This window comes from Nansenia antarctica (assembly GCF_963989245.1).
Source record: "Nansenia antarctica genome assembly, chromosome: 18".
NCBI classification, from domain to species: domain Eukaryota; kingdom Metazoa; phylum Chordata; class Actinopteri; order Argentiniformes; family Microstomatidae; genus Nansenia; species Nansenia antarctica.
The window spans coordinates 21,569,398-21,587,657 of record NC_137691.1 but is presented as its reverse complement, the minus strand read 5'-3'; the positions used below and the strand labels follow the sequence as shown (position 1 = coordinate 21,587,657).

Below are 18,260 nucleotides of genomic sequence, written 5' to 3'. Positions count from 1 at the left end.
GTGGAAAAAGGACAGGCTGACCATCTCACTCAAGATTTTGAGGGGAAAGCAGAGGACCTATCAGAAGGTGGTAAAGACTGAAAGGGCTAAGTACTTTGCCACTCTCATCTCCAACAACTCACACAACCCCAGAGTGTTATTCAGGACAATCAACACCGTTGTTCACCCCCCCCTACCGTCATCCAGGATCCATCCCCGGCTAAGTGCGAGGAATTTTTATCCTTTTTTTCTGACAAAGTCACCAACATCAGAAAAAACATCCTGCACTCCACCAAGGACTTAGCCGTCACACTGGGATGTTCATCCACTTTCTCCAGCTTCTGTCCTTTCACTCTACCAGCCCTCTCCAAGATGGCCGCTGCACTGAAGCCGGCCTCATCGTCTCTGGACCCCATCCCTACCCTCCTACTCAAAGAGGTGTTCGACACGATAGGGCCACACATCCTCTCAATAATCAATAGCTGGCTGGCCACTGGCATTGTTCCGCCCAGCCTCAAACAAGCAGTGGTCCAGCCTCTCCTTAAGAAACCCAACCTGGACCCCTCCAACCCCAGTAACTACAGACCTATTTCCAAGCTCCCAGTCGTGTCCAAGCTCCTGGAAAAGGCTGTCCTCAGCCAGCTGTGGCCCTACCTCCAACAGAACAACATCCTGGAGAAGTTTCAGTCTGGCTTCAGACCTGGCCATAGCACTGAGTCGGCACTTTTAAAGGTTTGGAACGACCTCCTCCTCATCGCAGACTCCAGGAAATGTGCTGCCCTGGTCCTCCTGGACCTCAGCGCAGCTTTTGACACTATAGACCACGCCATCCTCCTCGATCGCCTCCAGCAGGAGGTTGGCATCACCGACACCGCTTTGTCGTGGTTCAAGTCCTACCTCAGCAATAGAACCCACGCCGTCCACATGGCAGACAGCTCCTCCAGACAAGCCAACCTCACCTGTGGGGTCCCTCAGGGCTCCATCCTCGGTCCCATCTTGTTCTCCCTCTACATGCTCCCCCTATGTCTAATCCCTCAACGCTACAAGATCTCATTCCACTGCTATGCGGACGACACCCAGCTCTACCTGTCAGGCACCAAAGAGAGACACTCAGATGGTGCCAGTGGGCTAGTCTACAACTCTGAACGTAGGCAAGCCGAGCGAGCTGAACGGGACGGACAGACAGAGCTGAACGTAGACAAGCCGAGCGAGCTGAACGGGACGGACAGACAGAGCTGAACGTAGACAAGCCGAGCGAGCTGAACGGGACGGACAGACAGAGCTGAACGTAGACAAGCCGAGTGAGCTGAACGGGACGGAACGACACACTTATTAGAGAAGTTTGTTGGAGATTCCTGCTCGTGTCCCGTTTCTGACTGTTAACAGAGAGAAACTTTGGGGAACTTTGGGACCAAGGCAAAGAACCCGTCTTTGAACGGAATGACAGAAGGCTGTGCAGTGCTGAATCAGGTTGGGTTGGGAGGTGAGTGTTGCATTGTAGCTACAAGCTAAACACCTGCTGCCTGCTACCGTGCTACAAGCTACAAAACACCTGCTGCCTGCTACCGTGCTACAAGCTACGCTGCCTGCTACAGCTACAATACCTGCTGCTGCTGCTAGCTACTCTGCTGCTACCCACTTGATTCCTGCTGCTAGCTACCTGTTCCCTGCTTCTAGCTTCATTACCTGTTCTCTGCTGCTACCTGTTCTCTGCTGCTACCCACCTGCTCCTGGCTGCTACCTACCTGCTGCTAGCTACTTGTTAGTTAGCCAATCAGTTGGCTTGCTGAACTGAGGACTGCTAATTTCTGTAACTTTTGTTTGGTTCCGGTGTTTGTTGGCATGTATTTTCCTGTGGCCTTCTGGCCTACACTGCTGGTTACTTGTCTGCTCACTCTGGCCCAATCTCCTGAGGTTGCACCCGGGCGTTTACACAGGCCAGCCATAGTTTCCTATGGTGGTGGCACGCTGGATTTCAGTCTACTGCCCAGAGATGTCTCCACTTTCTGGATTACAAAGAATACATGTCTTCCTAGTCTGTCTGTGCCATGCTCTCTATTGTATTCCTTCATACTGTTGGAGCAATTTATTGTCCCTCCTCCCCCAATCCATGCCAAACCCTCCATGAAAAATAACAATCATCTTAAGCAATGCTATGGCTCCATACTTAGTCGCATTTTGATTATCCTCATCCTTTTCATCTCTGGTAATGTACATCCCAATCCAGGCCCAGCTATTGTTGATCATGCCATCTCTGACCTGTCAGTCAATGATTTTTGTGATCGCAAGTCTATGGGCTTTCTACAGATTAACATCCGTAGCCTGTTACCCAAACTAGACCTGCTAAAGTCCTGGGCACACACTGCTACTCCTGATGTTCTAGCTATTTCAGAATCATGGCTTAAGAACAGTGTTTTCAATCTAGACATCTCCATACCAGGTTACAACATTTTTCGCCAGGACAGAGCCACCAAAGGTGGTGGTGTAGTTTTGTTTGTTAAAGACCACCTGCAATGTTCTATCTTAATTTCCAAGTCTGTCCCCAAACAATTTGAACTGCTAGTGTTAAGGATCAAACTGTCTTCTAATTTCTTTCTCTCTGTCGCTGTCTGCTACAGACCACCCTCTGCCCCAGCTTGCACCCTAACTGCACTTGGTGTACTCCTGGCCCCACACGTTTCCTCTGAGTTTGTCCTCCTGGGTGATCTCAACTGGGACATGTTCAACCCCCCAGACATAGTCACGCAGCAATTCGATGCTCTGAACCTTTCCCAAATCATATCTGAGCCCACCAGACACAATCAGAAATCCCCTTCATCTGCCACGCTGATTGATGTCATCCTTACGAATGCCCCTTCTAATTATAAATCTGGTGTCTTCAGTCAAGATCTGAGTGATCACTGTGCCATTGCATGCATACGCTCTGGATCCTCAATCAAGCGACCATCAGTGATCGTAACCAAGCGCTCTCTGAAGAAGTTTGAGCTGGGGGCCTTTCTCCACGATGTTGCAGCAGAAAACTGGGACCGAATTAATTCAGTCTCCACTGTGGATGACGCCTGGTCCTATTTTAAGATTACTTTTAATCAGATCATCAACAAACACGGCCCACTCATAAAATCACGGATAAAGGATCGCTTCAGCCCCTGGTTTTCCCATGATTTGGCTGAGTTGATCCGCCAGAAGAACACCTTATGGCGGAAAGCTCGTTCCACCCAGTCTCCTGCTGACTGGCTTGCCTTTAGGCAATGTAGAAATAAAAGCACTCAGGCTGTCAGAAAAGCCAAAACCAGTTACTTCTTGGACAAATTTGCATCCTGTGGCTCTGATGCCAAGATGTTTTGGAAAACGGTCAAAGCCATGGAAAACAAACTCACTTCCCCTCATCTTCCTAGTCCAATGACCTTTGGTGACACTGTTGTCACTGACAAGTCTCACATGGCTTCGCTTTTTAATCATCACTTTGTCAACTCGGCCCATGAATTCTCAGCTACTCCCCCCATTGCTGCTTCATCACATTCTCCTCCTCCTTCCAGCTATGACGCTTTCTCCTTTAAACCTGTCTTGACCTCAGAGGTTTTAGAGGAGCTAACCAAGCTAGACTCAAACAAGTCTGCTGGCCTTGATGGGCTCGAACCCATGTTTTTGAAAGCTGCTGCACCTGTCATTTCCGCTCCCATCACACGGCTATTCAACATGTCTTTTGAGCTGTCTGTCTTTCCTCCTGACTGGAAATCCGCGCTGGTCTTTCCCCTCTTTAAAGGTGGCTCTAGCTCCGACCCCAACTGCTACAGGCCCATCTCCATCTTGCCGTGCCTGGCCAAGGTCCTGGAGAAGCTGGCTCTCAAACAGCTCAGCCACTTCATGGCCTCAAACAACATCCTGTCCAACATGCAGTCTGGGTTCCGGCCTGGCCACGGGTGCATTACAGCTACCTTGAAAGTTATGGATGACATTCTCACTTCCAAGCAGGTCTTCATCGCTGCCTTTATCGACCTAGCTAAGGCCTTTGATTCTGTCATCCATTCCATCCTTCTACAGAGGCTCTCCAACATTGGTCTCTCGACAAACTCTTGCAACTGGTTTGCCAGCTATCTAACTGACCGAGTTCAGCAAGTGAAGACTGAAAATATCTTGTCAGACCATCTCACCATCTCTAAAGGGGTGCCTCAAGGCTCCATCTTGGGACCAACGTTGTTCTCAATCTACATCAATGATATAGCAAAAGATGCTGGCAAATCCCAGATCCATCTTTATGCTGACGACACCATCTTGTATTGTGCAGGCCCTTCACTCCACTCTGCGGCTTCCACTCTACAACTCAGCCTCACCTCCATTGAGCAGTCTTTTCATCGCCTCCATCTTCTCCTCAACACCAAAAAAACAAAGTGCATTCTTTTCGACCGGAGACCTCGTGTCAGCAGCCCCCCTAAGATCTTCTGTGTTGACGGTTCCGAGCTGGAGTTTGTCTTTTGTTACAAATACCTTGGCCTTTGGCTGGACTCATCCCTTTCCTTCACCACCCACATAAAGCACCTGCAGACAAAAGTCAAAGCTCGCCTAAGCTTTTTATATCGGAACAAGGCCTCCTTGACCCGTGCAGCCAAACATACCCTTGTCAAGATGACCATCCTGCTCATATTCGACTATGGCGATACCATCTATAGGATGGCATCTCAGTCTGCCCTCAGGAGACTCGACACACTCCATCACTCCGCCATTCGTTTTGCCACTGGATCGCCTTTCACAACTCACCACTGTGATCTGTACACCTTTGTAGACTGGACATCTCTTCACAGCAGACGGCTCTGTCACTGGCTTCATCTTATCTACAGAACCATACTTTGCAAAACACCTTTCTACCTCTCATCCCTTCTGCACCTCTCTCACCGCCCCGTCATCGTTCTAAGATCCAGTGATCTTGTCCGACTCACCATCCCCAAAGCCCGTACCGTTGTCGGTCGTAGCGCTTTCCGGTTCGCTGCAGCACACGACTGGAACACCTTACAGAACACCCTCAAACTCACCGCCCTCACCTCACTCACTGCTTTCAAACAAATCCTGCATCGAACCATAGTCGATCAATGCACCTGCTGATCACCGTCTCTCACCCATCCCATAACCCATCCCTGCCTCATTTTAAGTACCCCTGCTCCACTACCCCCGCTATCCCTCACCTCCGCTCTTCCTCACCCCTACCTCCTCCGCCTCTCTCCTCTCTCTCTGACTGTTAGTATTTTAATGCATCTGTATTTGCCAGTGTTTTATTGTTTTATTGTTGTAAATTTTTTACCTTGTTTTATTTCTAGCTCCCCCCCCCCCCCCCCCCCCCAAAGAGCCATTGCTTTTTGGTCAGGCTGCATTTGTAAATAAGAATTTGTTCTTACATGTTTGCCTGGTTAAATAAAGGTTAAATAAAAAAAAGAATAATAATAAAATCAACACTGACGACCCCGTCGATCTGAAGCGCCTGATGGACTGCCTCCGCGATGTGAAGGAGTGGATGGCCCAGAGCTTCCTACAGCTGAATGAGAGCAAGGGGGAAATCCTCCTCATCGGCAACACCACCGCCATCACTCAGCTCAGCACCAACATGGGAAGCCTGTCCACCCTTGTCAGACCACATGTCAAGAACCTCTGTGTCATCTTTGACTCCGAGCTTAACCTTGACCGACAAGTGAACTCCGTCGGGAAGGCATGTTTCTACCAACTACGCATCATAGCCAAGATCAAGTCCTTCCTCACCCCCAGCGACCTGAGGAGGGTCGTCCTCATGCTAATCTCATCTAGGCTCGACTACTGCAACTCACTCTATGCTGGACTTCCTGATAAGACCATCTACCGCCTGCAGCTAGTCCAAAATGCCGCTGCCAGGCTGGTGTCAGGCACCAAAATGAGGGACCACATCTCCCCTGTCCTCATCTCCCTTCACTGGCTCCCAGTGAAGAAGAGAGTGAAGTTCAAAATCTGCACCTTTGTTTTTAAAGCTCTCAACAGTCTCGCCCCACCCTACATCAAGGACCTCCTGGACCAGTCTACCTCCTCAAGGCCTAGACCCAGGCTCAGGTCCGACGCCCAACTCAGCCTGAGGGTCCCACTTACCAACCTCAAGAGGAAGGGTGACCGTGCCTTTGCGGTGATAGCACCGACCCTGTGGAACGCGCTCCCTTCTGCCATCAAGTTTGCCCCCACTCTAGACTCCTTTAGAGCCAAGTTAAAAACCCACATCTTCCTAAATGATATTCCCTAAGTCTACTCCAAGGACGTGCCGTCCATATAAGCAGAGGTAAGCAGTGCTTACCCAACGAAAAAATAAAAAAGGACAGTGAAAATATTAAAATAAAAGTGCATGTAAACCGTTTGTTTGTTTTCATTAAAAGAGTCGTATTTTAGGTCCCAGGGCTGTCGTGTTTCGTAAGTAAACGCGTGAGACAACTGTTAACTATATACCACGTACTTTATTAACCATCCAGTTCCACCATTCATTCCACTCTGCCCGCTTTCCCACTGCGCATGCTCTCCCCTGTATCCCCAACTCATTCCCATTGGTCTACAGCATAAGCGTCACACCATATATTAACATAACACCACAAGGGCAGCAGGAGTCATTCATTTTTAGCGCCACCTGTAGGAGTAAGCACTCCCTACTCTGCATTGCGTTGCATATAAGCACGTCTCTCTCTGCTTTCCCTCGCGTACATTCGAATGCGTGAAAATGTCTTTTTTATTTTTTTCCGATGCCTCAGCCCGCTGTTTAATGTGGCCATGGTAAGCATGCTTACAGCCAATCAGTAGTTCTTTAATTCCGATAAGAGCTACTAATTGGCTCTTATCACTTTCAAGTTCACTTAAGTTTCACACTACTTTCTCTCGCCCGGCAGAATAGCTTATGCTACCTAGCTCAAACGATCTAAATAATAATAATCAATAAGGATAACTTGCTTGATTTTGTGAATATGGACATTACTCCTAAAGGGATTTCGTAGACTGGACTGGACTGGAAAAACAGAACTATTGGTTAAAGGCCGCCCGAAGCCAGCGCTCACCGATGTTCACACCCAGAAAGGGAGAGTCGCCAGCAAGCCTGGTATGAGCGGTTTATATGATTTATATGATTGGCGAGGCTGGTGGCGATCTGTGCTTGTTTATATGGTTTGAGTACTGCTGTGCTGCTGCTTATGGTTTCTTATTTAAGACTTCCTCTGCTTAATCAATCTATCAGAGAGCTGCTTAATCAATCGCTGAGATAGGCCTAATGTCGCTGTCCGTGCCTTCTGGACCAAAAGTGTTTGAGAGAGATAGAGAGGGAGGGTTTGTGATGTGATGTCAAGTGCCTGTGTGACAAAAGTGTGAAAAGAAAGTGTGTTGTGAGTTTACTATGGAGGATGGAAACGGTGTGTGTCTGTGTTGTGCATGTGTGCGTTTGCGATGTTGAAACTGGACTTGTAGATTTCAGCAGGTTGGCTACTTGAAAAGATATTGGTTAAAAAAAGATTGAACAATGAGCACCCCTGATATAGTCGAAACTGGCAACTGTTTTTTTTGTTTTTGGTAATCTGATCACAAAGTGACACTACCGTTTATTAGCGGGTTCTAGGGCATCAAAATTGCATTTCCTTGAAACTGTCTAAATCTTATGCTTACCCAATCTAAAAGCTCACAGCACGTGCCTGGTCTACTCCCTATTTGTTGTGAATTGTATGCCTGAGATTTACGTTTAAGTCGTCTGTGTCTGATTGCTTTCTGTGTTCCTTGTCTTTGTCTTTATCTGTTCCTTTACCCGGGCTGCGCCCCGGGCCGATGTAAAAGTTGGATGGGGGGCGCATTATAAATAAAATTAACAATTAACAATTAACAATTAACAAGTAGGCAGGGGCTGTCCCCTTAGCTGCCTGGTAGGCAAGCACCAGGGTCTTGAATCTGATGCGAGCCGCTATCGGGAGCCAGTGCAGGGTGCGAAGGAGAGGGGTGACATGAGAAATTTGGGGAGGTTGAACACCAGACGGGCAGCAGCGTTCTGGATGAGCTGCAGAGGTCTGATGGTGGTGGCGGGGAGCCCGGCCAGGAGTACATTGCAGTAATCAAGGCGGGAGATGATTAGTGCCTGGGTCAAGAGTTGCGCTGCTTCTCTGGTGAGGAATGGTCATATCCTTGATTACTGATCCTTGAATCTGCAGGAGCATGCCGTTGCTGCAATGTTCTCTGCACAGGATAGTCGGTTGTCCAGGATCACTCCAAGGTTCTTGGCTGTCAGGGAGGGGGTTACAGTAGAGTTCTCCACTGTGATGGAGAAGTCTTGGAGAGGGCAGGTTTTCCCGGGGATGAAGAGTAGCTCAGTCTTGTTAAGGTTGAGTTTGAGATGGTGGGCTGACCTCCATGTTGAGATGTCCTCGAGACATGCAGAGACATGTGTTGCCACGTGTAGGTCAGAGGGGAGGAAGGACAGGAAGAGCTGAGTGTCATCTGCATAGCTGTGGTAGGAGAACCCATGTGAGGAGATTACCGAGCCAAGAGACTTGGTGTAGAGCAGGGGTCGGCAACCTTAAATGTTGAAAGAGCCATATTGGACCAAAAAACAAAAAAACGAATCTGTCTGGAGCCGCAAAAAATGTAAAGCCTTATATAAGCCTTATAATGAAGGCAACACATGCTGTAAGTGTCTATATATTAGCCTACTATCAAAATAGTAGGCTACAAATACATAAGCCTTAGCACATATGCATACAACCGAATGCAAACGTATTGTGCTTTACAAAAGTGAAACACTAGGATAGCGTAAAGGGGGTCTGGGGGGTTCCCCCCAAACATTTTTTTAACAGAGTAGATGCAATTTCGTTTATTCTTGTGCCTTTTAACAGGTGGGTTGATACTTTTATCTGGCTATACTAGCCTGAGAAAAAATATGGATAAGTTTGTAATTTCATCCGGAGGAAGTGAGCAAACCAAGAGATCGTCAGCCAAAAAATAGACAAATCTACAGACTGTAGACTACAGTACCAAATGAAAACTAGCCTCCCTCGTCCTCTTTTCACTATTTTAAGTGAACGCCGGCGCTCCCAAATATCATACCTTCTTTAGAAGTTCATAATTCGGAAATGGTTTGAGCTAAAGACAAGCCGCTTTTTGCATTTAAAAGTAGGCAAATAGCGCTCACCGGGAAGCTCCCGTTCATCGATGTGCGTCGCCGATGTCCGTCTATAAATCTAGCCACAAAGTTGTAGACAATGTGGATAGTTTCTTGCTTTGCCTGCCGCAGTACTTCGTCAATCCCTGTGGATATAGGTCTACTCTTGAAAAAAACCTGTCACATCCAGTCTCATGTTGGGTCCAGTCAAAATACTAGTCATGTGCCAACATATCCGAATCCTATTGGCCCTCGTACAACATTACAGCGTAAGCAGGGAGTTGTAGTTCAAGGAGAGACACCGTGGCAACGTAAAAAATAAATAATCGTTGTTAATTTCCATTTGTGGTCAAAGCCACAGGGAGCCACTGAAGATGGATGGGCAAAAGAGCCGCATGCGGCTCCGGAGCCGCGGGTTGCCGACCCCTGGTGTAGAGGGACAACAGTAGGGGCCCTAGGACAGAGCCCTGGAGTACCCCAGTGGTGAGGGTTCGTGGAGAAGATAGCGATTCTCTCCAGGTCACCTGGTAGGAGCGGCCCGCCAGGTAGGAAGCAAACCAGGAGTGTGCGGTGCCAGAGATGCCCAGGTCTGAGAGGGTGGAGAGAAGGATCTGGTGGTTGACTGTGTCGAAGGCAGCAGACGGGTCCAGGAGAATGAGAACAGAGGAGAGGGAGGAAGCTCGAGCAGAGAGGAGGGCCTCCGTGACAGCAAGGAGAGCAGTCTCAGTCGAGTGCCCAGCCTTGAAGCCGGATTGGTGGGGGTCTAAATGTTCCCTCTTCCGGAGATAGTCAGTCAGTTGTTTAGATGCAGCTCGTTCAAGGGTTTTGGAAGGGAAGGAGAGAAGGGATACTGGTCTGTAGTTGTGGAGAGATGATGGGTCAAGGGTTGGTTTCTTGAGGAGAGGCTTGACTCTTGCTATTTTGAAGGCAGCCGGGACAGATCCTGTGGATAGGGAGGAGTTGATTACGGTGGTAAGGTAAGGAAGGATGTCGGAGGAAATGGATTGGAGAAGAGGGGAGGGGATGGGATCGAGAGGGCATGTGGTTGCTCACTTGGTTGTGATAAGTGTGAGAATCTCATCAGGGGAGAGGGGGGAAAAAGATGATAAGCCAGAGCAGGGTTTCCGTTAACCGGTAATTACCGGTCTTTGTCCGATAAAATCTGTTGAAGTCCGACATTTTTAAACCTCTTCGGTCATATTGTCCGGTGAAAATAATTCCCTTTAAGCACAATTTGAATACAATTTGCTAAAATTAATTTGGCACATATTCTGATTCCTTCTACATTAAAAAAGACGAATATATAGGCTATATGTTTTCTTTTATTATTAATGTGTAGACTAGCCTACGCGATGACAAACAGCGGCAGGGTTGCCAGATGGGATTGACAATCTAGTCCGCTAAATAACCGCTAAACCCATAGCCCATTCGGCGGTAACCCGCCCCATCTGGCAACCCTGTCTCTCAACGGCGCGAGTAGTTTAGTCAGTTAATTGAGTTTGATCTAGTCTAAATAAAACCACTGCAGTGACCGGAGTCAAGGTTATTGTTCTGCGTGTTTTGGATGTGCTAGAGCACAGTGAATGACCACCGAGGGCCGTGAGATGCGGCTAGTAAAGGACGCTAGCGGCCATCTCAACCCCGTTCATTGATTGAGCCTGCCGTGCCCGTTCCAGCCCTGAGTCGGGAGATTCAGAGTATAACATCCCCACCATTAATTAGGATTGATTAGATTAGGTTGACAATACCACACTACATTTGAGTTTAGGGATATCAATGTTATATATTTGTGTATGTTTTATCTGTATGTATTACATGTTATAATTGTTCCACATTTGAGACCTGTCTTTCCCCCACTCAGTTATTCAGTCGGTGTCCATCATAGTTCAATTTAGTCTATCTATAGTGTTAGAGTTTAATTTGTGCCACTAAGGTGAAATAGTCCACGGGTGTGTATCCCCCCGATACATCCGCCCCATTCTCAAGTATGATTTGACAGGCAGCTAGACTTAATGCCTTCCCAATCAGCGAGACGTGGTTATAGAAATGACGTTGTTTTATTGATAAAAAGGGTAAAACTGGAAAGAGAATATAAAAAACTTACATTACTGTCGTGAAACTATTTAACACACTTCAGTTAACGTAATGTGGAGTCCGTTCATTGATCGATGCAGTCTGTTCAGTGTTCCCAGTGTGGCGCGCGTTCAGCGCTGGACATAATGGCATAGCGCGCATGCGAATCATGAAAGCCTATATTATTATATACTGTAGTTCGCATCTAATCGTATCGGATGAGAAATAAACATTAAATGGCATATATAGGCTACACAACAGTAATCACCGCGACAAACAGCTATATTATATTTTAATATGATGACCGGAATATATCACGTTTGTCCGGTAAATTGAAAACTTCCCGGACACGATGTCCGGCGCCACCTTTTTTTAAAAGTAGGTGACAAAGTCATCGGCAGAGTGGGAGGAAGGGGGAATTAGCATTTCCTAATGCTAATTCAGGCAATCAGGCTTCAAAGAAGACAATGGTTTCAGTTGAAACTAACTAGCAGGCCTCACAGCCAAAACAAACACAGTATTTACCACACAGCAATACCATTAAACACACTAGTTTAGGTTAAACTCAGTTCCACTCACCAGCTAAAGAGATGTGTTCACCCACTCAGTCCAAAATGTATTGAGTAGCTCCCTGCTTGAGCAGCCTTAAGTAGCTGATATATACTGTATATATACAGTATGTATGTGCGACGGCAGCTGGTGAAACCGGGAACAAGTCGGCAACCAATCAAATTGTTACGGCTGCAGACTTGTTGATCGGCTGCAGCCTTGTTTCATTGAGGGACACATGAATTCCAATATATACTGTGACATCCTGCAGCAGAGCATGATCCCCTCTCTTCGGAAACTGGGCCGTTTTTTAGGGCAGTTTTCCAGCATGATAATGACCCTAAACACACCTCCAAAATGACAACGGCCTTGCTGAAGAAGCTGAAGGTTAAGGTGATGGACTGGCCAAGTATGTCTCCAGATCTAAACCCAATTGAGCACATGTGGGGCATCCTCAAGAGGAAGGTGGAGGAGTGCAAGGTGTCCAACGTCCGTGGGCTCCGTGATGTCGTCATGGAGGAGTGGAAGAAGATTCCAGAAGCAACCTGTGCAGCTCTGGTGAATTCCATGCCCAGGAGGGTTAAAGCAGTGCTAGATAACAATGGTGGTCACACAAAATATTGACACTTTGGGCACAATTTAGACATGTTCACTATGGGGTGTACTCACTTTTGTTGCCAGCTGTTTAGACATTAACAGCTGTGTACTGAGTAATTTTCAATGGACAATAAATCTATTCTGTTATTCAAGCAACACACTGACTACTTTAAGTTATATCAAAGTTTCATTAAGATAGTGTTATCCCCTGAAAGGATATGACAGAATATTTGCAAAAATCTAAAGGGTGTACTCACTTTTGAGATATACTGTACATATGCAGTATATCCCCCAGAAGCATAATATTCTTAATTGAGATAACGATGCACTAATGCTATGTAGGAGTAAACTGTCAAGATACAGTGCCTGGCTCACTCAGTCGCAACAAGTATCAAACTGTATGAAAGAGGTCACATCATAGACACTGTTCACTCTGCTCAGTGATCCACAAAATATCAGTCACAACCATACCTACAGTACTCCTACAGAGGTCCTGTGTTCCACCGTCAACTAACAATCACTGTTGATAATATACAGAACACTCTGTTTCAACAATGTGCTGCAATCATCTGACATCCTATAATTATGAACTACAATTATGTTTCCTTGGAGGATTACGCTTCCAGTCACAGTATTAGCTGTCCTTATTCTGATTTACAGACGATAATCATAGGTAATCATGTTCAGCTTCTAGGATACAAAGGTGTTGCAAATTGCAGTCAGACTCACAATTACAAGTAATGATGATATGCAGTACTGTACTTGATAGCAGCGAGACAAATTGATGTACCATTTTTCATGTACCTCAAACTGCAATTATAGTATAGTACTGGTTGGTTTTACAGGAATATCATGGTATAAGCTTGAAAGTTATTCAAAATCACTCATCACCTCCACACACAAAAAGCTTTATGGCAAAAGAGGATGGGAAAGTCCAACAGATTGGAATTGTTGATGGCTGAGTGTCCTTCATCTCCCCAGCTCCATCTCTTTATCTCTCTCTCTTTCTCTGTCCTTGTTTTCACTCTATTGCTCTCTCCCTCTCCACCTCTCTCCCTTTCCCCCTTATCCTCTCTCTACTGCTCTCTCTCAGGCTCTCTAGTGAAAATGAATCTGCCCTGTGGGCTGTGTACATAATGCTCTGTCACTCCATTTTCCACTCCTGCCTGCTCTCTGGCCCCAGCCTCCATTTTCCCAGCACAGAAAATGACTGTTATTGTAGCATTTACCATTTCTACCTCCCATCTCCACCATCTCTCGTTACCAACATTCCTCTCTAAAAGTCTTCTTCTCTCCCTTTATCTCTGTCTCTCTCACAGACACCGCAACTGTTCTAACTTTTGATCTTTTTTGGCCCCCCTGTCTCCCCTCTTTCTCTTTTTCTCAGTCATCCAGCACCCCTTCTCTCAATCGCACCTCTTTTGCTACATTTTTCGCCCATTCTCTCTTCATCTTCCCTCATTTTAGAGAATGTTTTTGTCCTGCAGTAACCTATCTTTTCTCTGCCCACGTGTCCGTTGCTGTCCCTGTGCTTGCCTCCCTGCCAGCCATTTCCTGGTTTTAGACCCACAATTATACCTGGAAACACAATGGAATCCACCCCCTGCATCTGCCATGCTCGCTTTCTCATTACCCCCCACCTGAGGAAGAAAAGGCTTTCACGCTGTTATATTGTGTAATCTCCCTCTCTCCTCCTTCTTTCTCATAATGTCCCTTTCATCACTTTGATTTCAATTTACAGCTTTATACTGCCTCCCTTTATGAAACAATCTAATGCTATCCATTCTCTAGCCCGCTTTCGGAAAATTAAATTTTTAGTGTGATGAATTTTTTGTGTTCCTTTTTCACAACCTTCCCTACCGCCTGTGGCTCTGAGATGATTAGATGGACCATTACACAAGTTTGTCAGAGAGATATGTGATTAATCTGCTTCTCAGCAGCTGACCTGGCTGTCAGACAGAAGCTTAAACAGGATATCATTTAGGCCTCAACTGCACAGAAGACCCTGGTGTGATGACATAAAGAGGATTATATCTGAGATATCAACACCCTCTTTACATGATGTTGTCAGAGTTGTAGGCTTTTAGACTTAGATAAGATCCAGAAAATCCAAAAACTGCTCAAGCCCAACCATGAAACTACAAATTAACAACTGTGTAAAAACATCATACAGTGTATAATGTTATTACCAGAGTAGTTATATATTTAAGCAACTTAATGTAAATGTTAACGATTTGCTCCAGTGTACAAACATGTAGCAGTAGACAAATATATTTTGAAATCACAAATGTGACACAGTCTGGTGAAAAGGTCTGGTTGTCAGCAATTCTCAAGTCGCGCAAATGACCAAAAAGCTTCTTTTTAAGAAAATAAATCTGTGTTAAAGAGCCCACTCGATATACAACAGTTTTAGGATCACTAAATACTTCACTGTATAGTCTGCCATAGGCTACTGGGTAAGTGATACCTGGGGCCTCATTCATAAAGAAGTACTTGAACGTCATCTTTGACTTTCACGTAAGCACAGTTTTCTAAACGGACGTAAGCATTATTTATAAAACGGGCTGAGATGGTTTAAAGTTGCGTACGTGCTTCCTTCTATAAATACCAACGCAGGTAAAAATGAACGCAGGTGAATGAGGTTTGTATTAACACCCTGTGATAGAGGCTGAATTATAGCGGCTGAATTAAGACAAGTGCTATAATATAGGGTAGGCGTTCGTCTGGAAGTGGGAGAGGGCAGAGAAGGGTGGCTTCTCTGTAAGTTGCATTTGTAACGTTTGATCATGACAACTAACCAGGCACACAGGCACATGCTTATACTCTACTCAAGTTGTAAAAGAAAATCAGGGGAGGTGGTGGATTTTATAAGGGGGGTAGTGGTGGTCTAGTGGATAGTGAGTTGGACTTGTGTTCGGAAGGTTGTGAGTTCAAATCCCGCCTGAAACCACACCACTACTAGTGTGCCCTTGGGTAAGGCACTTAGCCCTCAGTTACTCCAGGGGGAATGTCCCTGTAATTCGTAATTGTAAGTCGCTTTGGATAAAAGCGTCTGCTAAATGGCAAAATTATTAATTAAAATTATAAGAGGACAATTTTAGCATCCCCTCGCCAGTGACTTCAGTGTCAGTAACTGTCATTGCATGTGTGCGTGCCCCCTCGCACCTTGAAATAGCAGTAATACCACGTTCATTGATAAAATGACATTAAGTATGGAAAGAGGGGGGTGATTTTGACTGTTTTTATTTCAGGGGGGATGCCATCCCCCCTCAACTCGAGTGCTGCTTATACTGTAATAATATAATGGTCTTATTCTTATCAGGTGGTCTTATTCTTATATGGCTGCTCACTCCCTGACACCGGAGAAAATCCAGTATAATTTAGAGCTTGGCCGGGCAAGGTCCGTTGTGGAACGCACTAGGCATGTTGAAGGGGAGATAGACAGCTCCGGAGGGATATAAAGGAAGACTGAAATACAATCAGAAACATCAGTTCCTTTTAAATCTTGAATTAAACTCATTTTCTCGGCTGATAACAACATCGTTAATTTTATTACGAGCCACTTGCATGAATTACACTAGGCAGTGCGGCTCACATGCCTGTAATAACTCCGCATAACCAGTAGGTAATGTGCGTAAGCAAGTTGAATACTCGACGTCGAGCTACGATCGTTTCCACGATCAAATTGACTCACGTTGAAATTGTATAAATCACTACGTTGACGTGGTTTTCTACGTACGACACGGGTAAGATCAACATTTGATCTAAGCACCCGTTATGAATGAGGCCCCTGGCTTGTAAACAAACTTACATTGTAGGACGTGTTCAAAAGCAAGGACTGTGTGACCATTGTTGTTTATTAAGCTACTTGTTGGATACTAAAATGAAGAATATAATTCTGAGTAGTTTAAGACTATTTATTGAAACACAGGTACAAAAATGTTGAGCTGGATTCTGGTCTGGGCGGCTGAGAGAGAGAAGAGAGAGAGAGAGAGAGAGAGAGAGAGAGAGAGAGAGAGAGAGAAGAGAGAGAGAGAGAGAGAGAAGAGAGAGAGAGAGAGAGCTGCGTGTTCCAGAGGAGAGAGAGAATAGAAGAGGAGAGCTGTGCCTTGCTCCCCATTTTATAAACAATAGTATGCAAATACAGTTGTAAACAATGGCCTATCACCTTCACTGAATAGATGCTTGAGGTGTGAAGAGTAGGAGACCCCAATATGATGTCACCCTGCCTAAAAGTCATTCCAGGTTAAAGTTCAAGTCAGATTCACAGGAAGTAAACATATGGCCCTTAAGTCAGATTCACAGGAAGTAAACATATGGCCCTTAACCTCTTCTTATCCTCGGACCCAGATGGGCATCCGAAGTGATATAAAGAGTTTACCTCGATCAATTCTCTTCATCGATATCACATTTTTTTCACAATTTTGCATGCTATACGATGCCACATTTTTTTTCCCGAGACGGTAAACACGGCCTAAGTCACATCCAGTTTTCTCCAACTGGAGAATGTGTCATGTCCGGTTTCAACGCCAAATTTCCATACCATTGGTCGGCCAACCCAAAAAAAGAAATCTGATACATGAGAAAGGTCAAAGGTCAAAGATGGTGCCAAAATATCTCCAAATGGCCTAAACATATAGGTGTCCGCCTAAACATACCTGTACTAAAACAGGTACAAAGTTGCATTTGCTCACATTACTAGCATCAACTTTGGCACAAGTACTAATAAGACCCTGGAGTACTGATTCCTAGATGATTTGGGCTTGGTTATCAGGTTTCCAAGGTGATATTCACTGTAAAAGCTGTTGTTTTTTTAGGCGGAGACTGAATTTGAGATGTTTTATAATGTTCTAGCTCTATTTGCTCTGACACAGTAACATAGATTTTGATTCTGACACTTCTACAGCCACCCCACAGGTGTTAGCTTTAATTTGATAACAAGATCATTATGAAGGCCCTTGTGATTGTGGAGATATTCTATATTCACTGTGGGCATGTCATTTCGAGCAGAAAACCAGAAAAATTAGGTGGATAAGACAAAGGATGTGTTTACAAGGTGTCATAAAACCCCCCTTGTCAGGAGAACAGGCCCATACCATATACCCATGCATGTGTGTGTGTAAGTAAAATATACTACACCATCTAATTATGTATAGTGTTTTTAGCATGTTGATGTTCTATCAGCATGTTGTGATGTGCTAAAGATGCAGTTAGATGTTCATAGCGATGTTTCTTCTTAGCTGATAGCTATTAGCAGCTGTTTTGCATGTGTTTTGATTCAGAGCGAGTTTCTCCGTTATTTGGTTTGAGGTGTACCAACATTCAAATAAGCATATCTTCTTCAACTAAGCGCTTTGAGTTGCATTTCATGTACGAAAGGCGCTATATAAATAAAGCTTTACTTACTTACTTACTTACTATTTTCAGAGTATGACACATCATTTTAAAGCTTACAATCTGCACTTTCATAATCAGGAAAAAAATGAAAAATGACCTTGCCCTAATTGAGGACTTTTTCACCAGACCCTGCCACAAATGGTTTGAGCTCTTCTAATTTATATAACTATATAAACCAATTTGAAGCTAGGATGAAATGTAATGCCTTGCATACAGACTGAAGAGGGGCATTGGTCAAAATGATTGGAATTTTAATGAATAAATGGATACTGTACTGCAATGCACTTTGAACCAGAAAATCTAAAAACAGCCACAACCTTACACTGAACTCCAACTGCACATAGTACAAACCTACAAAGAAATGTACAGAGAAAACCTACACAGGAAATAACTGATACAGACTGATACATTTACCATTACAGTGATTAGAGTGAATTTGCACATGATAATATTTACCTCTCATGAGGCATGTCGTAATTGCATTCAGATCCAGACATAACATCCGGAATGTTGTCTTAAACCCTAACATAAACACCCACAG

The 18,260-nt window shown here is 45.2% G+C and overlaps 1 protein-coding gene across 1 annotated transcript in view; it reads left to right on the top strand.

Moving 5' to 3' along the window:
- Positions 1–351: 351 nt before the first annotated feature.
- The window catches only part of LOC308173101 (von Willebrand factor A domain-containing protein 1-like), a gene marked incomplete at both ends in the record, with an annotated part of 38,487 nt that continues 20,578 nt past the window's right edge, over positions 352–18,260 (top strand). The window contains 2 exons of the mRNA XM_080548065.1: positions 352–553; positions 3,743–4,036. Of these exons, the coding sequence (XP_080404191.1) occupies positions 352–553; positions 3,743–4,036 (496 nt within the window). The remainder of the gene's footprint in view (positions 554–3,742; positions 4,037–18,260) is intronic.